The 25,644-nt window shown below is 37.6% G+C and overlaps 1 protein-coding gene across 11 annotated transcripts in view; it reads left to right on the top strand.

The window, feature by feature from the left end:
• The window catches only part of PSD3 (pleckstrin and Sec7 domain containing 3), a 713,864-nt gene that overhangs the window by 592,716 nt on the left and 95,504 nt on the right, over positions 1-25,644 (top strand). For all 11 annotated transcript variants that reach the window (XM_003823634.7, XM_055116331.2, XM_063607125.1 and 8 more), the window contains one exon: positions 17,204-17,397. In XM_003823634.7, coding sequence (XP_003823682.5) covers positions 17,204-17,397 — 194 coding nt within the window. The remainder of the gene's footprint in view (positions 1-17,203; positions 17,398-25,644) is intronic.

Here is a 25,644-nt window from a genome sequence, read left to right as displayed (position 1 = left end):
ACTGCTGCTTTCTACAACAGTGTTTACAAATTGTAAGAAATCTCCCTGTTTTAGTCTGTTCTTGCACTGCTATAAAGCAATACTTAAGACTGGGTAATTTATAAACAAAAGAGGTTTAATTGGCTCACAGTCTGCAGGCCATACAGGAAGTATGATGCTAGCATCTGCTCAGCTTCTGGGGAAGCCTCAGGAAACTTTCAGTCATGACAGGAGGCAAAGAGGGAGTCAGCACTTCACATGGCCAGAGCAGGGTGGGGTGGAAGTGCCACACTTTTAAACAACCAGATCTCACAATAACTTACTCACTACCATGAGAACGGCACCAAAGGGGGAAATCTTCCCCCATGATCCAATCACTTACCGCCAGATCCCACCTCCAACAGTGGGGATTACAATTCAACATTAGATTTGTGTGGGAGCACAGATCCAAACCATATCATTCCATCCCTGGCCCCTCTAAAATCTCATGTCCTTCTCACATTGCAAAATACAGTCATGCCTTCCCAACAGTCCCTCAAAGTCTTAACTCATTTCAGCCTTAACTCACTCTTATCTGAGACAAGCCTAGTCGCTTGTGCCTATGAGCCTGTAAAATTAAAAACAAATTAGTTACTCCCAAGATGCAATGGGGGTACAGGCATTGGCTAAATGCTCCTGTTCCAAAAGGAAGAAAGCAGCCAAAAGAAAGGGGCTACAGGCACTGTGCAAGTCCGAAACCCCGGCAGGACAGTCATTAAATCTTAAAGCTCCAATAATAACCTGCTTTGACTCCATTTCTTATAGTCAGGGCACACTGTTGTGAGGAGTGGGCTCCCAAGGCCTTGGGCAGCTCTGCCCCTGTGGCTTTTCCAGAGTTCAGTGCCTGCGGTTGCTCTCATGGGCTGGCGTTGAGTGCCTATGGCTTTTCCAGGTGCAGGGTGCAAACTGCTGGGGGCTCTACCATTCTGGGGTTTGGAGGATGGTAGCCCTCTTCTCACAGCTCCACTAAGCAGTGACCCATTGGGGACTCTTTGTTGGGGCACCAACCCCACGTTTCTCTTCTGCACTCCCCTAGTAGAGGTTCTCCAAGAGGGTTCCACCCCTGCAGCAGATGTCTGCCTGGATATCCAGGCTTTTCCATACATTCTCTGACATCTAGGCAAAGGCTCCGAAGCCTTAACTCTTGCATTCTGCATACCCATAGGCTTAACGCCATGTGGAAGCCACCAAGGCTTATGGCTTACACTCTCTGGAGTGGCAGCTTGAGCTGTACCTTGGCCCTTTTAGCCACAGCTCTGTCTAGAGTGGCTGGGATGCAGGGAGTAGTATAGGGCAGTGAAACTTCCCTGGGCCTGGCCTATGAAACCATTCTTCTCTCCTAAGCCTCCAGGCCTGTGATAGGAGGGGCTGCTGCGAAGGTCTCTGAAATGCCTTTGAGGCATTTTCCCCATTTTCTTGCTATCAGCACTTGCCTGCCTTTTAGTAAAGCAAATTTCTTCAGCCTGCTGCAAATTTTCACATGGCCAGGCTGCAAATTTTCCAAACTTTTAGATATAAGTTCCAGTTTTATGTCATTTATTTGCTCGCACATATAAGCATAGTTTGTTAGAAGCAGCCAGGTTACTTCTTTAATGCTTTGCTGCTTAGAAATTTCTTCTGCCAGATACCCTAAATCATCACTCTCAAGTTCAAAGTTCCACAGATCCCTAGGGCAAGGGCACAGTGCCTCCAAGTTCTTTGCTTACGCATAACAAACATAAACTTTGCTTTAGTTCCCAATAAGTTCCTCATTGCCATCTGATACCTCCACAGCCTGGACTTTATTGTCCATATCACTATCAGCATTTTGGTCACAACAATTTAAGAAGCCTCTAGGAAGTCTCAAACTTTCCCTCATCTTCCTGTCATGTTCTGAGCCATCCACACTCTTCCAACCTCTGCCCATTACCCAGTTCCCAAAGTTGCTGCTACATTTTCAGGTATTTTTATAGCAATGCCCCACTTCTTGGGACCCATTTTTCTGAATTTGTTTATTCTGGCACTGCCATAAATGATACCTGAGACTGGGTAATTTATATAAAAAGAAGTTTAATTGGCTGATGGTTCTGCAGGCTACACAGGAAGCATGGTGCTGGCATCTCCTCAGCTTCTGGGGAGGCCTCAGGAAACTTTAAATCACAGCAGAAAGTGAAGGGGGAGCTGGCACTTCACATGGCCAGAGCAAGAGGAAGAGAGAGAGGGGGCAGGTGCCCCATACCTTTAAACAACCAGATCTCATGATGACTTAACTCACTCACTCACTATCATGAGAACAGTACTAAAGGGGTAATGCTGTTATGATCGAGCCACCTCCCACCAGGCCCCACCTTCAACATTTGGGGTTACAATCCAGCATGAGATTTGAGCGGGGACACAGATCCAAACCATATCACTCCCTTATCCTGGTTTAAAAAAAAAAAATCATGTATTGGCTCATTTTAATAAAGTCAGCAAAAAAAAAAAAAAACAGTTTTAAATAATGAACTTCTGGATTCCCTCTGCACTTGTGCACCCTCCATGTTTTAGTTACAGCAGCATTGGCCTTGCTTGTCATTTAGCACATTTGTTCTTTTTAACTCTGGATAAGCATTTTACAACTTTGCATCGTGGAATAATCTTTCCTGCAATTTCATATTGCCCTACAACTCATTTTATAACAATAACAGTTTAAAACATTTGCTGTATTTGCTAATAAGTGAAACTATTTCCCATCTGCCCTCACATATTAAATTGTTCTGGCTAATTAGGTGAGGTGGTAGCACATTGATATCTTTCTGTCCTTCCAGTCATGTGTTATGATAGCCCTGAGCTTTAGAAAGTGTGGTTTTAAATACCAACAGTTTGTAGTTTGGCTTTTCATTTCCTTGTTGCAAATTTAAATCATGACTGGTGTTTTCAGGAAATCACTGCTGCCTCTTTGTTGGCTGATTTGCTGAAATTAGGAAGTAGAGAAAACTTTGCAAAGATTTCCTCCCACTTCTTTGCCATTATGTTTAACACTGCCCATGAAGGTGTGAGTGTGTGCATGTACATCTCTGTGTGTATTCTTGGGGGGTGATAGAGGCAATGGGATGACTATTACCTGTTTTTTATCTGGGTACCTTGATTGTTCATTCAACCCAGTGACCTAAATATGAAATTGGTAACTACTTCCAAAGTCTCTTTGTTTTGTGAACTCTTCAGAAAACTTTTTTCCAAGTAAAGAAGCCTTCTAGGGCTCTTTTACTTTCATTATATGATTCCCTTATCATATTTTACTTAACTCAGCATTGATTCTCATTTCATTTTAGGTATTAATACATATTAATTAAAATGTAATCTCAGTTGTTTCTCTGTGGGAGATGGTAATCTCATAAGGACGAATCGTTTTCTTTTCACCCAAGAGTTTTTCTATTAGTTTAGACTGATTTAGTTGTACCACCTTACAATTTTTAATATAATTTGTTGCCTTTCATTTAAGTTTTTCATTTTTTTGTTGTAATGCTTCATTTTGTTTATTTGCCAACATTAGAATCAGCCATGAAGAAAAGTTGGAATTCCTTGTGTGTACTTTTTAGAATTGAACTTACATCCTAATGAAAAGAGTTCTTCCTAATTTTTGTTAAAATATTTTTTACCTTGATATAAAATTATTTGATTTTCTTTCAAAAAGGCAACTCATGGTAATTTCCTTTTTTGCAATGACTTACTACATTAAATAACTGTATATCCTTAATCCCTAGTGAATCTAGATATATAAAATTGTTAATCAGAGTAGTGTTTCTTAATAGTAGATGTAGATTAATGAAGGAAAACTTTCTTGCTCGAAAAAGTTATTTGGGATGAAGACATTTATGAGGGAACTTTAAAATGAAAGTAATTTTCATTTTAAACTTCAATGTAGCCATCTATAGGTTGGCAATCATTACTAACAAGAAAACTAAGGCAAGAAGAAGTTGCTATTGTGCCTCTTGAAATACTAGAATAACATTCTCAGTGTCATTGCTGTCTATGGGACTATACTCATATTCCTAACCAGCAGAAACTACATCATACTGGACTCTCGGTAAAATATTAAGCTGGACAATGGTATAGATAAAACATATATTTTAAATATATAACCAAAAATTTAATTTGAGTGTGTGCAGAGAGAGGTAGGGAGCTTGGCATTTAGGGTCATAGGTAGAGACAACTCACCATGGAAAAACTGATAAAATTATTTGCACGAGATATTTGACTACAAAGAAGGAATAATGCATTCATTTATTGTTGGGAGAAACAGAAGGAATAAAACTCAGTTCTCCACTTGAGGTGCTCATACAATTAAATGACTTTTCTAGATACTCATTACACCTCATTGAAATTCTAGAATGAGATTTAATGTTCTCATTGTCATTGCTCTCTGTTTCACTGTACTCAAATTCCTAACATGGCAGATACTGCGTCACGCTGGACTCTTGGTGAAATAATAATGCTAATGTTAGTACTAGCATAACAAACTTACAAGACAATCTGTACGAAGAATAACTAAGGTTAAATCTATATATGTATAGTGGTTATGTAAAGGATATTATTGGTTTGATTGTTCTATTTATATTCAGCAAAGACACCCTGACTGTAAGAAAAGAAACAGAAATGCCATAGTTATGAAAAATTGACCATTAACTTGAAGGAAATATTGAACTAAAGAATTGAGATCACTTAATTTTGTTAGCTATTGATTATTAGAGTTTTCTACAGTGAAGTATTTTTAATTTAAAAAATTGTTAGCTAAAAATGATATTGAACATGGATTAATCTTCTGGATTTGGGTATTTAAAGGAAAAAGATTTTCAGTGGTTAGAATTAAGGAAGACTCTTGCTATGGTGTCAGAGTGTCCCCAGAGTTCATGTGCTAGAAACTTAATCCCCAATGCAGTGTTAGGAGGTAACACCTAATTAGAGACTGTTAGGTCATAAGGGAAAAGGGCTCTGCCCTAATTAGTGGATTAATGTTATCAAGGGAGTGGGTTAGTTATCGTGAGAGTAGTTTTGTTTTAAAAGCAACTGTGATCCCCAACTTGCTCTCTTGCGCTTTCTTGACCTTCTGCCTTACTAGGAGAAGGGCAGCAAAGCACAAGAGAGCAGGTGGGGGTTAGAGAAGACCCCAGCAAGGAGGCCCTCACCAGATGCAGGCCCCTTACTTGACTTTGAACTTCCAGCCTCCAATACTGTAAGAAATAAATCTCTGTTCATTTTAAATTATGCAGTTTGTGGAATTCTGTCATAGCAACCCAAAACAGACTACGACAGAAGATTGGTACCGAGAATTAGGGCTGTTGCTATAACAATAAGCTGAAAATGTGGAAGGGGCCTTGGAATTGGGTAATCCACAGAAGCTGGGACAGTTATGAAGTGAATGCTAGAAAAAGCCTAGATTGCTGCAAACGGAGCATTGTGGGCAGTTCGGTGAGGGCTCAGGAGAAGACAAGAAATTTAAGGACCATCTGGGACTTCTTAGACATTACTTAAGTGATCATAATTAGAATGTTAGTAGAAACATGCATAGTAAAGTCCATTTTGATGAGGTCTCAGGTAGAAATGAAGAACAAGGTATTTGAAACTGGAGTAAACACAGTCCTTGTTATAAAGTCACAGAGAACTTGGCTGAATTGTGTTCTTGCCCAAGGGCTTTAGGGAAGGCAGAATTTATGAGCAAGGAGCTAAGATATCTGGTGCAATAAATTTCAAAGCAAAATGTTGATGCAGCTAAGTAGCTACTTTTAACCACATACAGTAAGATATGAGAGGAATGACTTAAAGATAGAATGATAATTAAAGGAGAAGCAGAAGAAAGATTTTGAAAATGTTCAGCCTGGCCTTACAAAGAATGATAAAGCATGTTTGGGAAAGCAAACCACAGTTGTGGCCAAGCAACCATTTGCAAAGATATTGTTATGGATACAAGAGATCAAGACAATGGGAGAATGACCCCTGAAAACATTTCAGAGATCTTTGAGGCTGCCCATTCCATCACAGCCCCAGAGGTGTAGGAGGGCAGAATGGTTTCAAGGGATGGGCCCAGGGTGCTCTCCACCAGAGCCCCCTCAGTTCTCTGCTCCCCACATTCTGGCACAGCATTCCTTGGCTACCCCAGCCGTGGTGTAAGCCGGCCTAGCTACAGCTTAGCCCACTCTTCTAGGAAATACAAGCCATAAACCTTAGCAGCATCCATGTGGTGCTAATTCTGCAGGCACACAGAATGTAAGAGCTGTAGAGGCATGGCTTTCTTTACCTAGATTTCAAAAGATGTGGGGTATTCCATGACAGCTGCTGGGTGGTCTGAGCCCAGGGAAGTCATAGGATTGGGGCTGCCTGAGGCCTTGGGGACCGAACCCCAATTCCAGTGTTTTCAGGATTTGGGACATCAAAGGAAACTATTCTCCAGCTTTAAGTCTTAATGTTGTTTTCCCTATTTGGTTTTGGAGTTGGGTTTTGTTCATTCTTTTTTCTTGCCTATTTCTCCCTTTTGGAATGGGAGCATCTATGTCTGTCTCACCATAGTATTTGAAGTAGATAACTTGTTTGATTTCACAGGCCCACAGCTGGTGGGAAATTTGCCTAAGGATGAATCATGCCTCAAATTGACCTATATCTGATTTAGGTCAGAGTTTGGACTTCAGACTTCTGAGTTGGTGCTAGAAAGAGTTAAAACTGGGGTCATTGTGATGAAATGAATGTATTTCAGAGGCCACAGACAGAATACTATGGTTTGAATATGTCCCCCAACCGTTAGGCAAGGCTTCATAAGAGGTGCTTAGGTCATGAGGGCTATGAATGGATTAAGGTTGTTACTGCAGGAGTGGGTTTCTTATAAAACCAAGTTCACAGCCCTCTTGCTCTCTCACACTTTCTTGCCCTTGCACCTTCCACAATGGGATGATGTAGCAAGGGAGTCCCTCATCAGATTCAGGACCCTTGACTTTGGACTTCCCAGTCTCCAGAACTGTAAGAAATAAGTCGCCATTCGTTATAAACTCCTTAGCCAGTGGAATTCTGTTTTAGCAACACAAAATGGACTAGGACAGCTCTCTCATATGGCTCTGTGAAATGTAATTTTATCAAGAACCTAAAGCATATCTCATACTTAATCTGAGCTCACACTTAAGATTTAAGTACTTGTTTTCTCAGCTGAACTCAGGTGTATAGGAAGCTGGAAAGATTTGCCACCCAGTTCTTAGCTTTAAAAGGCCAAATTTTTTTTAAAAATGACAATACATTGTTTGCTTCATGTCTAAGTGGCATTTCTCTTGATAATGAGATTGAGATGGATACTTAGAAATTTTAAGGGTTTTATTGTGAAAAGCTTAAATATTTCTAAATATGATGAAAGTTATGTACTTTACAAATATTGTTATCTTCATTTCACATTATCTTCAGAATATTCAGAGCAGACAGGTTGGTGAGCAGATGGAATGTGATTATGTTAGTAGCCTACTTGTCCTAAAGCATTTTTAGAATCACTGAGGAGCAAAGAATTATGGAGGCTGGGATGTAAAGAAAGCATTTTTCTTAGTGTGCTAAGGATAGAGAATCTTATATCCTCTATATCAATTGCTAAGTGCTTGATGTTTGATGAGGAATGATACAAGATGAAATATAATAAATATAGTTTCTGAATGATTTTTAATGTGTATATGAGGAGCATTTTAGACAGTAGTTGTTTCATTGAGCATTTATATACTCGTACATTATAATTTATACATATATGTATATTTTTTAAAGGTGAGAAAATTTAGCCAGATCAAGAATACTGAAGGAAGTTATTTTTAGTTGCCCCTTAAAAATTTTCCAATAGATCTTTTGGGAATACCTAACATGTGGCTTGACCCCAGTGTATTTTGAGAAACTTTTTTAACCATTGGTTAAGTTTGTCTTGGTTTGGAAAGCATACTACAATCATTGTACATATGGTCAGATCCTTTATTTAGAAAGCCAAGTTACTAGCCTACATCTTTCTCATATCTGGCAGCATTTTTCTTGGTATTAAAAGGCTAGTGATGAAGCCTAACATTTTTAATAAAGCATAGTCTCTTTTTTACTTTTAGGATTCCTGTGTCAAAATAAGGTATTTTTAGAGAATAGAATGTAATTCATATTTTCAGCAGAATTTTAAAATTTAACTACATGCTTTCTTTTTCATTTTTGGTAAGTGACAAAGATCCATTTTAAACTCATCCTGCCTCGTGGTATAATGTGATGTAGTATAATAGAAACCCCATGATAACTCAGCACATTTTTTATAAGTTCATTCTTTGCTTTATTTTCCTGCAATCATCTGATCACAGTATTGAGATGTGAGCCACCTTAGTGTTCTGCCCCTGCATTCAACCACCACCTTTATTTTTTAAACTGCTTTATTGAGGTGTAATTTTTATGCCATAAAATTCACCCACTTAAGTGTACCAATTTTATGCTACACCAATATTTGTAACTTTGCACACTTGTGTAATAACCACCATAGTTTATCACCCCATTTCTATCACCCAACAAGGATTTCTTGCATTATAATTTAGCATATTTGATACAGACTCTTCCCTCCTCTCTGATCCTGTACTGCTTTGTACACAACTCTGTGGAGACATATAGTATTTTATAAAAAATGTATTACCCAATATTTTGTGTATCTGTTTCCCCTACTGGATGATGAACCCCTCGAGGGGTCTTAATCATCATGATATCAGCACTGCCTAGCACACACTGCCTGGCAACTTAGAGCTCCTTCCCATCACTACTCAGCTGGCCCTGATGCCCAGGGATACCAGTTCCCAAGCATTACTTCCTGGAGGAGAGCAGGGACTTGGTAACATCTAGCTTCTAGGCTGGTTGTAAGGTGAGGAAATTAAATTACAGGGATCATGGTAATGATTGCCGGTACAAGGTGGACTTTGGGACCTGATTTATAACCCCTACCCTTCTGTAATGTTCTGGCTAGAGGAGTGTATACACAGAGCAGAGAGCTGAGTGAAATGAAGTCAAGCCTCTGCTGTGTAATGCAAAGTGCAAGGCACCTGCAGAAAGTTATACTGGAGAATGTGACTGGGACCTGAGTGGCCACCAAGCCTGCTGAGCTCCCCAGCCTAACCATATTACAGGCTGTGAAATCAGAACTAAAGGATCAGAGGTGAGCTCTGCCCCACTGGGTTTGCCACATAGTAAGGCAAAAGGGATAGAGTGGTTTACCTGATGCCAGAGAAGTAGTGGGGGCAAGTGTCGAGTTTCTCTTTTGAGACACTCAAAGGTAGGTCAGTGGGGCTACTTAGTTCTGCTTCCTAAATAGAGAGGAAAGAACAGGGCTTTCTTCTGCCATCTTCCCTCCAGTCTTACTAATGTATTAGTCCATTCTCGTGCTGCTATAAAGAACTGCCCAAGACTGGGTAATTGATAAAGGAAAGAGGTTTAATTGACTCACAGTTCCGCAGAGGTGGGAAGGCCTCAGGAAACTTACAGTTATGGCAGAAGGGGAAGCAAACACGTCCTTCTTCACATGGTGGCAGGAAGGAGAAGAATGAGAGCCAAGTGAAGGTGAAGGGCCTTATAAAACCATCAGATCTCACGAGAACTTAATATCACATGAGTAGCCTGGGGGAAACTGCTCCCATGATTCAGTTACCTCCCACTGGTCCCTCCCATGACACATGGGGATTACAGGAACTACAATTCAAGATGAAATTTGGGTGGGGACACAGCCAAACCATATCACTTAACAATGTATGCAGTTTTGTTGTTGTGGAGGGTTTTCATGGTAAAACTTGGGGTACCTGCTCCATATCATAGGGGAGAGGCTTTTTGCAGTATTTAGCCTAAACTTAGCAGCATAGGTTTCCATTTAGGGTCAATGCTATGGAGATACATGGAATATCCTGATCTTTTGTTGTGGTTTTGTATTGGTCTATATCAACAGAGTTCTACAATCATGAAATACTAGAACTAGAATGGATTCAAGACCACAGTCTGCTTCCAAGAGCTGTTTTTTGAAAGTGAATGGAGATTCCAGAGACCTTTCTACTCATCCTGGGCTCCCACTCCCTGGACAGGCTTTGCATGGCTTGTATTTACTGACTTAGAGCAAGCTTCAAATTTTACATATGAGGAGACTGAGATCTAGAGAGATGCTGCAGCTTATTCAGGATCCCAGTGAAGTTTATGGAAGAGCAAGTACTGAGACACAGTTGTCCCAGTTTTTCTTCTCTAGGGCACACTCCCATCTGCAAAAGTGATAAAATTAATCTGAAGCTGTGGTGAGGTAGCATCTAAGTATATCCATTTCCTTTGGCTGCCATAACAAAATGCCACAAATGGGCTTTAAAAACCCAGATTTATTGTCTCATGGTTCTTGATCACTGAGATCAAGGTGAAAATAGGGTTGTTTCCTACTGAAGGCCATGACCGGGAGTCTCCTCCATGCCTCTCTCCTAGCCTGTGGTAGCTTCAGGGTCTTCCTTCTGTATGTGTGTGTCTGTGTCCAGATTTCTTCCTTTAATAAGGACATCAATATTGTTAGATTAGGGCCCACTCTTTAATCATCTTATTTCCAAACAAGGTCATATTCCTAAATGCTGGAAGTTAGTACTTTAATTTCTCTTGTGGGGACTGAATTAAACCCATAACACTAAGACTAGAGCAATAAAAGGGAAATGGGGCACAATGGTGGACTAGGAAGCTCCAGGCCCTTGTTTTCTTAGGGAAACATTCCATAAGCAAGTAAGACCATCTGAAAGAACTTCACATGTGCTCTGAAAACCAAAGATGTACAGCAACCAGGCAAACTCTCAATTAAAAAAAAAAAAAGCCACATTTAAAATAGTAGAAAACTTCAAAGCAATGTTATTTGCCCTTACCCGACTCCCTCCACAGCATGGTATAGCATAGTCGTTAGGAAGCAGCCCGATTACTTACTCCCTCTCTTGGGATGCAAGGAAGAGAGTGAGACTTGATAACAATATTCTGGCCTGTCTGTAGGCTGCCCATGTGACTGGTTTCTATTTTGCCTAAAGTAGCGATCGAAGAGGGGATGGTGTCATAGTTTGGATTTCAGACTGGCACAAGCCACGGAAGGGCAGTGGTCAATGCCATGGCACCTGATTCTGTAGTTTCCCCCATTATACATTCTTGAAACCTTTTCCAGAAATCCAGTTGACCTTAGCTACTTGGGATTTTTTTCTGGGCTTTCTGTTTTTATACCAGTATCATGCTGTTTTGATTACAGTAACTTTATATTTTACAGTCAAAAAACTATGCCTCCAGCTTTGATTTTTTGCTGAAGATTGCTTTGGCTGTTTGGAGTAGTTTCTAGTTTCCTACAAATTTTAGTATTTTTTCTATCCCTATAAAAAATGACATTGGAATTTGGTTACTAGGTATATTTTAACAATATTAATTCTTCCAGTTCCTTAACAGGGGATTTTTTTCTCCATTTATTTGTGAATTTTTCAATGTTTTATGGTTTTCAGTACACAGATCTTCACCTCCTTGCTTAAATTTATTCCTACTTGTTTTTTTGTTTGTTTGTTTTTAATGCTTTTGGAAGTGGGATTGTTTTCTTAATTCTTTGAGTAGTTAGTGTACAAAAATGCTACTCATTTTTTGTGTGTTGATTTTTTAATCTAAAACTTTACTGACTTTAGCAGTTCTAACAGTTGTCAGGGAGGGGTAGTTTTTACGGTTTTTCTATATATAAGATTATGTCAGCATCAGAGACAGTTTCACTTCCTTTTTTTTTTCTTGCCTAATTGCTCAGCCTAAAACTTCCAAAACTATGTTGAACAAAAGTGGTGAGAGTGGGCATTCTTGTCTTGTTCATGGTCTTTTTTTTTTTTTTTTTTTGAGATGGAATCTCGCTCTGTCGCCCAGGCTGGAGTGCAGTGGCGTGATCTTAGCTCACTGCAACCTCCACTTGCCAGGTTCAAGCAGTTCTCTGCTTCAGCCTCCCAAGTAGCTGGGATTACAGGCACCTGCCACTGCACTGGGCTAATATTTGTATTTTTAGTAGAGATGGGGTTTTGCCCCCATTTTGGCCAGACTGGTCTTGAACTCCTGACCTTGTGATCTACCTGCCTCGGCCTCCCAATGTGCTGGGATTACAGGCATGAGCCACCATGCTGCGCCCAGTACTGAATCTTAATGGTGATAATAGAATAATCAATTTGAAGGACAGAAATCTTTCTTCCAGATTGATTCTGATCTATGAGAGACTGGCAGTACTGTATTTTTATATTTTTATTATGGTATTGGTTGTAGGTACAAATAGTTTTTCATTGTAAAAATAAAATATAGAACCTAGAAACAACTCAGTATCTTTCGGTAGATGAATAGATAAACAAACTGGCACAACCATAAAATGAAATGGTACTTTACATTGGTAGGGAACAAACTATCGATTCACATTACAATATGGATGAATCTTAAATGCATTTTGCCAAATGCAAGAAACCATTTTATATGCCATTCTGGAAAAGGCAGAACTATAGGGATGGAAGTCAGTTGCCAGGAATCGATGGGAGAGAGGAGTTGGCCAAATAACAGTGTGAGGGAATTTGGGGGGTGATAAGACTGTTCCATTTGGCATTGTAGTGGGTACATGACTCTATACATTATCTAAATCCTTAAATCTGAACATCACAAGAAATGCATTTTCAAAAATGCTTATTTTTTAAGAAAATCAGTCAGGATATGATAAACACAAAGTAGAATTCAGACTATAACGAAGGAATGTGTTTTTCACCTAACCATTGTGATGAGAGTGAGAAAAAAAGAGCTCACCCATAACTTTGGAAAACAGTGTAAGACAAAAGAAGTGTACACAAACACTGTACTCTAGTAGATAAATTTGTTCCTCACATGGATGTAGGCTAGCAATTTTGGAACTCTTTTATATGTTTACTGAGATTGAACAAATCAATATATTGCAGATCATGAGAGCCAGTTTTCTCACTATTGAAGATGTACAGATAAGCAAGTGGGAGAAGGCCGGAATGAACCTTGTGCTGGCTTAGGTTTGGTGGTGTTAATATGAATTAATTGGGATGGTTGGATGGATACACAAATATAGATGTGTGTATACACGTGAGTGTACTTATATATACAGTCATACATCACTTCCTAACTGTAATATGTTCTGAGAACTGTGTCATCAGGCGAATTCATCATTGTGTGAACATCATGTGTACTATATGGTATAGCCTATTGCTCCTAGGCTATAATCCTCTATAGCTTGTTACTGTGCCAAATACTATAGGCAGTAGTAACACAATGGTATTTGTATATCTAAACAGAAAACAAACAGTAATCAAAAAATGAACAGTAACAAATATGGCATTAAAGATTTTTTGTAAATGGTATTCCTGTTTAGGGCACTTTACCATGAATGGAGTTTGCAGAACTGGAAGTTGCTCTGGGTGGGTCAGTGACTGAGTGTTGAATGGATTTGAAAGCCTACGACATTACTACACAGTACTGTAGACTTTCTAAACACTGTACACTTAGGCTACAGGAAATTTCTTTTTAAAAACCTTTTCTTCAGTTATAAATTAACTTCAGCATACTGTAACTTTTTTACTTCATAAACTCGTTATTTTAGCTTTTTAAGTTTTTTGTAATAACAGCTTAAAACACATTATACAGCTGTATAAAAACATTATATCCTTATAAGTGTTTTCCTATTTTTGAAATTTTGCCCTTTTTACTTTTAAAAACTTTTTCGTTAAAAATTAGAACACATGGGACTTTATAGGCTAAGAGTTTAAATAATAAAAATAATTAGAACACAAATACACACGCTGGCTTAGGGCCATACAAGGTCAGGATCATCAATGTCACTGTCTTTCACCTCATGTATTGTCCCACTGGAAGGTCTTCAGGGGCGTGCATGAAGCTGTCATCTCCTTTGATAACAAAGCCTTTTTTATTTTATTTTACTTTAAGTTCTGGGATACATGTGCAGAACCTGCAGGTTTGTTACATAGGTATACATGTGCCACAGTGGTTTGCTGCACCTATCAAACCATTATCTAGGTTTTAAGCCCCACGTGCATTAGGTGTTTTTCCTAGTGCTCTCCTCCCTCCCCTTGCCCTCCACCCCACCCCCAACAGGCCCCAGTGTATGATGTTCCCCTCCCTGTGTCCAAATGTTCTCATTGTTCAACTTTCACTTATGAGTGAGAACATGCGGTGTTTGGTTTTCTATTCGTGTGTCAGTTTGCTGAGAATGATGGTTTCCAGCTTCATCCATGTCCCTGCAAAGGACATGAATTCATTCTTTTTTATGACTCCATAGTATTCCATAGTGTATATGTGCCACATTTTCTTTATCCAGTCTATCATTGGTGGGCATTTGGGTTGGTTCAAAGTCTTTGGTGTTGTAAATAGTGCAAAGCCTTCTTTTGGAACACCTACTGAAAGACCTGCCTGAGGCTGTTTTACAGTTAACTTTTTTTTTAATAAATAGAAGTAGGATACTCTAACACTGAAAAGCATAGTATGGTAAGTATTAGACAATGGGATTTTTTTTGGCTGCATTATAATTTTACAAGACCATGGTTGTATATTGTATGCTGTCCATCGTTGACCACACATTGTTATATGATACATAACTATATCTCCCTAGCTTTGTCTATTGAGAGGACCCCAAAGCAATGAGCACACCTAGCCCCGAGATTTGGTTTCCAAATACTATTCTCCAGTAAGAAGAACCAAGGCTTCTTGGAGAAGTGGTTGATTTCAGGGCCAGGACAAGGAAAATTTAAGATGAGCTTGGAGGCGTTCTGTGGTACCTGAAAGTAAAGAAGTACTTTAGAAGATGAGGCATGTTCACAGGACATAGGAGCACACCTTATTATAACTCCCAATGGCCAAAGCTGCAAAAATTTAAGCAACAAATTAAATAACAATAGTATTTGATTATAACCTAAAGAATAAAACAAATATCCATGTGTCCATACTTACAGAAGAATTTCAATTAATGAATGTAGAATAAATGAGGGAACCTTTAAAACACCGTAATAATAATTGTTACCAGATAAAGTTAGTGGGTAAAGGAGAATCACAATATTTGCATAGTTACAAGATATCTCCCCAAAAACACTTACAAAGCTAAATAGTAACTTTACTGTAGAGGAACCTGTGGGATACTACCTTAACCAAGTGATCATGGTTAATTCTAACCAGTAATAAAACTTGTATCCCCTGGACCTAAAGCACTGAGAAAGATGCATCACCTATATGGAATCTTTCCCAAAAAAATGCATAACCTCTATCCAGTCATGAGAAAACATCAGAAAAACCTAAACTGAGGATATTCTACAAGATAACTGACCAATACTGTTCAAAGTGTCAAGGTCATAAAGGACAGGGAGAGACTGAGGAACTGTTACAGACTGGAAGATGCTAAAGAGACATGACAACAGAATGCACTGTGGGATCGTGGATAGGATCCTAGAATAGAAAAAAATGGTAAACTAGTGAAATCCAAATGAAGCCGAGTTTAATTCATTGTATTAAACTTACGTTAATTTTTTAGTTTTGAAATTTTTTACGATAGTTATTAATATATAAGATGTTAACATTAGGAGAAGCTGGGCATAGGGGAATCCTGTCCTTCACAAATCTAAAATTCTTTCAAAATAAAAGTAAAATATCCATTTCTTCTAAGAGTCCAGTTTTGTTTTCACTTATCTCACAATTACTGATAAAATACCAAAAGAGAAAAAAAAGGCTGTTTTTCTCTGATTACCGTCATTATCAAACACTTCTGGTTTTGTGATATATTTAAAATATATTGTGGTTATTTGCAAACTGTCAATCTGGCTAATATCCAGCTTCTATAAGGAACCTAAACAATTCAACAAGCAAAAAACTAAATAACCTTACTAAAAAAGTGGGCAAAGGACATGAGCAGACTGTTCTCAAAAGAAGATGCACAAATGGCCAACAAACATGAAAAAATACTCGGCGTCACTAATCATCAGAGAAATGCAAAATCAAAACCACAATGAGATACCATCTGACACCAGTCAGAATGGCTGTTATTAAAAAGGCAAAAAAATTAACAGATGCCAGTGGGGCTGCAGAGAAAAGGGAACACTTAAACATCATTGGTGAGAATGTAAATTAGTTCAGCTATTGTGGAAAGCAGTTTTTAAGTACTTTGTTAGAGTACATAAAAAAGAACTACCATTCAAATCAGCAATCCTGTTACTGGTTATATACCTAAAGGAAAACATATCATTCCACCAAAAAGACACATGCACTCATAGGTTTATTGCAGCCCTATTCACAGTAGCAAAATCATGGAATTCACCTAGATGCCCTTCAGTGGTGAACTGGATAGAGAAAATATGGTACATACACACCGTGGAATACTATGCAACCATAGAAAAAGGTTGAAATCATGTCCTTTGCAGCAACATGGATGCAGCTGAAGGCCATTATTCTAAGCGAATTAATACAGGAACAGAAAACCAAATACTACACATTTTCACTTAAAAGTGGAAGCTAAACACTGGGTACACATGGACATAAAGATGGGAACAATAGATGCTGGGGACTATTTTTATGGCGGTTGAGAAAGTAGCAGCTGTCACATGCCAAAGCACTGTGCCTGGCATCCCCATTCTAATCCGTAGTAGCTTTGCCTGGGGTTTTAATATTAGGGACTAGCCTGGTTATTTGGGGGATATTGTTTACTATTGTCCATTGGACTGACTCTAACACTTTTGCTGTTTTCTGTACACCTAGTTCTATGCTAGACCCTGTAGAAATACATAAGTCAAAATCATAATTCCTGCCAATAAACTCCCACTTGTTTGAAAGAAGACAAACATGAAAGCATTGTAAAGGGTGAAAAGACCAATGACTTTTAGGGATTTTATGATCATATCTTCATTATCTCTTCATCACTAAATCTGTGGCCTTGTATATTTAAACTCACTGAGTCTATTTCCTCATCTGTAATAGAGGATATTAATATCAGTCTTACAAGATATTGCCATGATCATTAATACCTGGCACATAGAATACATTTAACAAATGGTGTCTGTCATTATCATGGTGGTGGTTATAAAAAGTGATACACCATTGGAATACAACGTAGTTTTTTACAGTAACTTACTTTTTTCTTTGAATATTATGGTAGGTGCTTGACTCAGTCTTTGTGCTTTCTCCCTTTTAGAGATGATGAAGAGAAAAAAAAGTCTCCCTCAGAAAGTACTGAGGAGAAAGCTAATGGAACACATCCAAAGACCATCAGTCGTATTGGAAGTACTACTAACCCATTTTTGGACATTCCTCATGATCCAAATGCTGCTGTGTACAAAAGTGGATTCTTGGCTCGGAAAATTCATGCAGATATGGATGGAAAGAAGAGTAAGTATCATGTGTTGTCATTTTCTATTTCATTTATTTTATCTTTATGCTCAAAATTTAAAGGGAATTTATCTGAAAGTCAAGGATGAAAAAATTATGTTTATCTATAGACACATTCTTGAAATTGGATAAAGCCTCTAACCCTACGTTAAAAATCCAATTTGGCACCTGCTCTTCTCTAAGCAGAATTATAGAACTTTAGAAAGGGAGAACTCCTTTCAATTTATTCATTCTCTATCCATTCATTTATTTAGTCATGGCTTCAACAAATAATACTGACTACCTGCTGTGCCAGGCACCAGAAATACAGGGTTGAGCAGGAGGGATAAGATTTCTGTTTTCATGAAGTTTACATTTCTGGTGGTCGAGGGAAAGGTTGAATTTGCAACGCATAGAAAAATTAATGGTGTAAGGTCCCAGAGACAAAGGATGGAGAGAGGGAATTCATATCCAGTACATATGTGGAATGACTGGCCTTTGAGAAGGTGGACAGGTGAGATGTAGGAGAGCATAGTATAATTAGTTTTGGGAAATTGAAGGAGCCTAATTGGATGGCTTCTGATTGTTCTGTGAAGTATGAGGCATGATTATCATGATAAATGATGGTGTTTGGAGTTTGAGAAGAATAGAGCATGCTTATATAGTTAGAATAATCTTTGCAGAGTGAAATAGCAATTTGATATAGTTGAACAGAGTAAGATAAGGTGACATGTTTGCTCAGAATTATCTTTGGGGTGAAGAGATGGATAGTACCACTGTTTCTATCTGTGGCTGGATCCTTTTTCTTAATATGTTAGCATATTCTATTAGCTTACATGGAGAGAAACATTGCAGTGGGGTGGCTTTGACATGGACTTAGCAATGCTGAACAAATTTCTTAATGTTCCCAAGTTCCTTAAGAGTACATCCACCATATTTTCTGTGCACCTTACATAGTAGGTTACTAGACTGCTTAATTTTATCCCACAACATTGTATCAGAACTCATATAGTTGTGACAGCAAGTGAATCCATCTTAGAAAAAGGGCACACCTGAAGATGGATTGTCACCAGGACGTACTCTCCATTTCTATCTCTGCATGATTTGTTGTGTCAGCATTATTCTTTGGAATGAGGTCCTTTATACATGGTTATTAGCAGTGCTATAGATCACGTGTTTAATTTTGACACCAAAGAGGATTGTTCTTCTTCCCTAACTTCTAATTTAGTCTGTTCTAGGACAGGATTCTGACTTGTATCACTGAGAGGATGAAATATTATGACTGACAGCCCCCACTTGCTTGCAATGACAATGAGAATGAGATACTGGTCTCAGAGAATGGGAGTTCTTGGCACACAAAGCAATAGATACCCATTTGTTTCTTTCCAGTGTGCAGACACACCCTTCTTCATACATTGAATAATGCTTTTGCCAAACATTGCAGTTTTCCTTTTACAACCACAAATATACCATCTCTCTATAACATGCCTGCCCAACTGCAGCTTCTGTCTCCAAGGCTAAGATTTGTTGATAGTGTTCATTCCCCTCAGTCAGGTATGGATGGCACTGAAATCTGTAGGCTAAGTGAAAAATACGAAAATACCGTTGTGCCTTAATATCTGTAGGGGATTGATTCCAGGGCCTCTGACAGGTACCAAAATCCAAGGACACTCAAGTCCCTGATATAAAATGGCATAGTATCTGCATATAACTGATGCATATCCTCCCATATACTTTAAACTGTCTCTGGATTACTTATAATATCTAATACGGTGTAAATAGTTGTTATGTTGTATTCTTTGGGGAATAATGACAAGGAAAAAAGTCAGTACATATTCAATGCAGGCGGAATTTTAGAGGGAATATTTTCCATCCACCGTTGGTTGAATACACAGTTGCAGAACCCACAGATATGGAGGGTTGACTGTATCTGACATACCTCACATAAAGTACTAGAGAAAAAAAAAAGAATAATTTCAATTCAAGAAAAGTCAAAAAGGGGAAGTATAACAGCTATCACTTATTTGGAGTATTTACTACTTCCTGCTAGACAGGTATATAGCACAGTTAACCCATGTGAGCATCTTTTCATTGATTCATTTCCTAGCAATGGATTGACTTAATTGGTTAGTTTATTCCAAAGTCCCAGATTCTACTGATAAAATTTTCCTTGTCCGCTGTTTTCCTGGACCCAGTGGCCCAGGAAACCTCCTCTATTGGAGGATTCTCCGGGTAGAAGCTCTTCTCCCTCAGCAGCCTAATACATGTGAATATAGATACAGAACCTGAGGACTGCTTAGCAGTTGAGACATCACAGACACCTTGTACCAGGCTAGAAGTTTTTCTGCCAATGTATCTCCTTTAAAGCCTTAGTTAACTGTCTTGAGAATTTCTGATTGGTCAAGGCAGTTTTAAGTGTCATGGGGCTTTTGTCTTTGTAGCAAGTTAGGAAGTTCATCCTGCTTTCCAAAGGAACCTGCCTCTGCTTGTTTCTATCTCTGTTCCTGCCTCCGAACCAAAGGGAAAATATATGGATGGGTTAAGACGTGCCCATCTCCAGGCTTCTTTCCTGTCAGTTGCTTTATCACTGGAGGACTTTTAACCTCTGTTTTTCCATGGGGCTATCAGGAGGAGCGTGGAAGTTTCAGCTGCCTTTAATTCCTCAGGCTCTTCCTGGATATCCCCATTTCAATTTCCCAAGGTTTCCAAATCACATTAATGTTAGCAGATAATTCAGCCTTACAATCCAGAATGTGCATGATTTCTAATAATTTACAAAAACTAAAATTCACCAATTTAGAGTATATAGTTTGAGTTTTGAAAAATGTATAGTTATATAATCATCAACACAATTAAAATAAATAACATTTCCATTACCCAAAAAAGTTTAACTGTACTTTTGGCAGTAATTGCTTCTCGTATTACTCCCATCCTATGACGGTTATGACAGATGATTATCTGTCTTTGGGCCCTATACTTTTGCCTTTTCTAAAATTGCAATAAATGGAATCATGGGACTGCTTTGTGTTTGGCTTCATTCACTTAGTGTTATTCTTTGCAGATTCATGTATATTGTTAGGTGTTGTGTGAATTAATAGTTTCTCTCTTCTTATTGCTTAATAAGTATTCCATTATTTGGATATCCCACAGTTTATTGATTCACCAGCTGAGCATTCTGGTTGTTTCCAGTTTTGAACTGTTATAAATAAAGCCCCTATGGACATTCACATATAAGTTTTTGCACGTACATATGTTTTCATTTCTTTTCAGAAGTTACCTAGGAGTAAAAGAGTAAGATTGCTTCACCATATGCTAAATATATCTTTAACTTTTTAAGAAATTTCTAAAGTTTCTATATCATTTTGCATCCCTTATACCTATATATATTATGTCTTCCTGATGATTTGACCCCTTTGTCATGAAATGACGTCCGACACCCCTGGTTATATTCCTTATTTTGGAGTCTACTTTGTCTAATATTAATATAGCCACTTTAGTTTCCTTCATAGTTTTTGCATGCTATACAAATTTTGTTTCTAACTTTTTATTGTTAATTTATGATTGTGTCTTTAAAATTGCTTTCTATTATATGGAATATTGGTGGGTCTCGCTTTTTATTGTAAATCACAGTATCTGTCTTTTAATTAGAATGCCTATACCATTTACATTTATAGTAGTTATTAGTATAGTTGACTTTAAATCTGCCATCTTACTGTTGGTTTCTTATTTATTCCATCTAGTCTTTTCCTTTCTTGTGTAGGATTACTTTTTGTGTGTGTTTCTGTTTTTTGTCACTATTGGCCTGTTTGCTGTACTTCTTTAATTATTTTAGTGTTTGCTGCAAGGTTTACAGTATACATCTTTAATTTGTCACAGTTCACCTTCAAATTGTACTGCTTCATTTATGGTTTGAGACCCTTATAGCACGTTAATTCCCCTTATCTCTTCCTAGCCTTTGTGATGTTGTCCTATATTTTAATTCTATGTTCTAAAACTTAAAGTAGTTCATTGTTAATATTTTTGCTTTAAACAGAAACCTTTTTTTTACTTTTACCCCCACATAACTGCTGTCAGGAATTTTTCTCATGTTTTATCAGCGTGAAAATATCTTTATTTTCACCTTAATTTTAGGAATGTTTATTCACTGGGTATAGAATCCTTTGGCAAGTTGTTTTTCCTTTCAATACTTAAAGATGATGTTTCATTTTTCCCTGCCCTGCAGGATTTCAGACAAAAAAAGTCTCCTATCATTCTTATCTTTGTTCCTCTGCACCCAAGATGGCTTTTTCTGCTACTATGAATGCTTTCAAGATTTTTCTATCTCTGGTTTTCATCAGTTTTATTATGTGATGCCTTAGTGTGATTTTCTTTATGTTTTCCTTATTTGGTGTTTATTGGGGTTCTTGGATTCATAGGTTCATGTTTTTTTCAGCCATTATTTCTTAAAGCCTCCACTCCTGTTATGGGACTTGTTTGCTATATGATAGTCAGTGCTATCCCAAGGGTTTCCTGAAGCTCTTTCCAATATTTTTAACTCTTTGTTATTTCAGTACTTTATTTGATAGTTTTTATTCTTCATTTACTTCATTTTTCATTTCATAATCAGCATGTTTATCTTTGAAGTTCAACTTGTGTCTATTTTATATCTTCCATTTCTCTCCTTATCAGGTTGATGTTTTTCTAATGTCCTTGAATATATTTATTCTGTTTATAATTGCTTTTTTAAGGTTCTTCTCTTTGATTCCCTTCCTTTCTGTCGTTTCTGGAACTGTTGCATTATTTTTTTTCTGCTGGCTTTAGTCATAGTTGTTTTTTTTTTTCCTTTTTCTTTGCATTCCTTGTAATTTTTGAGTGCCAGACATTGTGAATTTTCCATTTTTCAGGTGCTACTTTTAGTTGTATTCATCTAAAAAAAACACTGGATTTTCTCCTAGTGTGCGGGTAAGTAACTTGCAGATTAACTGAATTCTTTAGACGCTTGCCTTTACCCTTTGTTCTGGTGGATCCAGAGCAGTCTTTATTCTGGGACTTATTTAAATATTTCCATTAATAAGGCATTCTTGTTCTTCTTCAGCCTCTTTCCAATATGGCATGTATTACACAGTCTATCCACTCTAGCTGATGAAAACATAAATTCTTCTTAGCCCTGTGTGAGCCCTTGAAATTGTCCATCCCACTACTTTATTTTTCCCATGCCTTGAATTATTTCCTTTCACTAGTGCTAAGATCGATGCTACAGCCAAGATCACAGTATCCTCTGCAGGTCTTCAGAACCATCTGTTTTTGTAACTCTCCCCTCTGTTTTACGCAGCTCTACAAATTCTAGCCCTCTCAGCATCACTAAACTCCTTTCTGATCTCCGCATCACTAAACTCCTTTCTTACCTCCTCAACTCATCATGACTCACAGGCTCTGTTTAGGTACCCTCTTCCACTGTTGGAACCGAGACTCTTTCTCTAAGCAGTAAGCCAGTCTTAACTCATTTGCTTCTTTCTCTTCAGAATTATAATCCAATGTTTTCTGTTTTGAAATGTCTAAAAAGTTTTGTTTTATATACATACATAGACTTTTTAAGTTATTATAGTAGGGCAGTTTCTATAGCAGTTACTGTTTCTTGGGCATAAGCAGAACTAAGCTGATTTATGATCCCTTTTGTTAAGAAACGTCTTTCCAGTTGCTTCCCACTTTAAGACCTAATATTTACTGAACTATGAAATTAATAAGGAATTCTAAGCATTCAAGTAAAAGCAAACAGTTTAGTTATATCTTTGGAGATGTAGAAAAGCTTTCGTTTCCTTCCCGTCCAATCCTGTCTCCCCCACCAACCTCATTTGTTGGATTTTCAATCATGTCTGGTTGAACAGGTTTATCTAACTATTTGGCTGCTGCTCCTTCTTGGAAATCTACCAGAATGCCTTAATTGCTTCTGAATGTTTTTGACTTCTTCTTTTGAGAGATGGTCACTATAAACAAATTAGAGAAATGTTTTATAGTAAGGACTTACACAACCTGCTATAAAACACATCACTTTTTATTTACACTACATAGAAAAAAATGAAAACAACAGTGGAGCTTTCCTGGAATAGGAGCTCCAAATAATTCTGAGAATCCTGAATGCTGTTTTTTGGACACAAAAAGTAGATACTTATTTTCTAAATACTTACTTTGATTAAGCATGGTCACTATAGGTAGACCTATATTACATTTGTATGTAAATGTAAACATGGCCAGGTGCTCTGATGACAAATATTACAAAAAGTGTTTTATAAGTGAAGATTTGAATCAAAGCTGCATGGAAAGGTTATTTTCTCTTAAATGCTGATACACTTGTCTCAAATGGACCATTTATTTCACTCAAGATTTGGTGTCTTTTTTTTAATTAACTTTAAACATTCAGTTTGTTAGACTGCATCCATATTTTTAAATCTCGGAGGTTTTCTTCATTTTTTGCCTTTTAAAGTTATGCTCAGTTCAGAAATTCTGCCTCCAGGAGACAAATTGTTGTACCTATCTTAGAAGTATGTATTTTTACCAAGACCTATTAAATCTGACATTAAGGGAAAGCTTTGAAAAGTCAAATTTGGAAAACAAAAGGCATCTTCTGGGTTTTGTCAGATACAATAAAAAACAAAATTCAGTATAAGCTCTTAGTTTTCTCAATATGATGTAACATACTTGTGGACATCAAGAAAGAAACTGGAAACAACGTACCCAAAATATAAATGATCTACACGATAACAATAGTGATAATTAAATGATTGCTAAATATTAGAGCTTTATCCTAAGCGTTTCATGCATTAATACATTTAATCTTGGTTCTATAAAGCAGATATTATTATTGTCCTCATTTTATACATGAAGACACTGATCTTAAGCATCTTAACCAAGGATGTAGTATAGAATAGCAGTGTATCTGGTGGAACAAAAATCTGATTATACCAAACTAATAGCAGCATATTGTTAAAAGCAATTCTGATGAGAAAATATGCTTATAAAATGTTTAAATTCTGCATTTTTTGTGTACTTGGGACAGTCTGTCACTGTGTAGCATGTATTTAGATAACTGGAGGTCTCAAGCTAGGGACAGTGAAGCCTGAACATTTCTTTTACTTGGCCAACACAGTGCTGTTTAAACACTGAATTGCCTGGATGTAGGCATTTTCTGGTTGACCATAGTTTTCACAACTCCTTGTAGCCTTATATCAAACTTCCTCATACATTAATTAAGGGGGAGAAGTACAATAGGGCCATGTTGACATTTTCCAAGATAACAAGACATAGATAGGATGATGGGTTGGAAAAGAGAACCCAGAAGCAGCAGTCTCCAGTGTTTATAAAAATTTGATGGATGATATAGAAAGTAAGTCAGATAATTAGAAGCAAAAATGCTTCCATAATTTATGTTGAGAAGTGTGTGTGTGTGTGTGTGTGTATTCCCCACCTCAGTTCTAACACAAAAACCAGTTTCACGTAGATTAAAGATAAAAATTTGAGAAACAAGGTTCTAAGATTTTTAGAAGAACATGTGGGACAATAACTTCATGACTTTTGGGTAGAAAGTGAATTCTTAAGATTTACAAAAGCAGCTGGGTACAGTGGCTCACACCTGTAATCCCAATACTTTGGGAATCCAAGACAGGAGGATCACTTGAGCCCAGGAATTCAAGACCAGCCTGGGCAACATAGCAAGACATCATCTCTACATATAAACAGGCATACGTATATACATACATATTTACAAAAACAGTAAAAAAAAATTGATATGTATAATTACACTAAAAGTAAAGACTTTATATTAAAATTGTACTTAAAAATGAAAGATAATTCACAGATTAAGATACTTGTAGCATATTACCAATAAAGGATTAGGATCCATGGTAATATTTATAAAGAAATTTTTTTTCATTATTTTTTCTTTTATTCTTTTTTTTTTTAATACTTTAAGTTTTAGGGTACATGTGCACAATGTGCAGGTTAGTTACATATGTATACCTGTGCCATGCTGGTGTGCTGCACCCATTAACTCGTCATTTAGCATTAGGTATATCTCCTAATGCTATCCCACCCCCCTCCCTGCTCCCCCCACCCCACAACAGTCCCCAGAGTGTGATGTTCCCCTTCCTGTGTCCATGTGTTCTCATTGTTCAATTCCCGAGAAATTTTAAATTACTTAGAAAAAATACAACTCAGTAGAAAAATGGGCAAAAACTTGAAGAGGCCATGCTCAGAAAATGAAACCGAGATGATCAATACTTATATGAAGACATA

Source organism: Pan paniscus, chromosome 7 (assembly GCF_029289425.2).
Source record: "Pan paniscus chromosome 7, NHGRI_mPanPan1-v2.0_pri, whole genome shotgun sequence".
Taxonomy (NCBI): domain Eukaryota; kingdom Metazoa; phylum Chordata; class Mammalia; order Primates; family Hominidae; genus Pan; species Pan paniscus.
The sequence above is the reverse complement of the archived record's forward strand: the minus strand, read 5'-3'. Positions and strand labels throughout refer to the sequence as shown.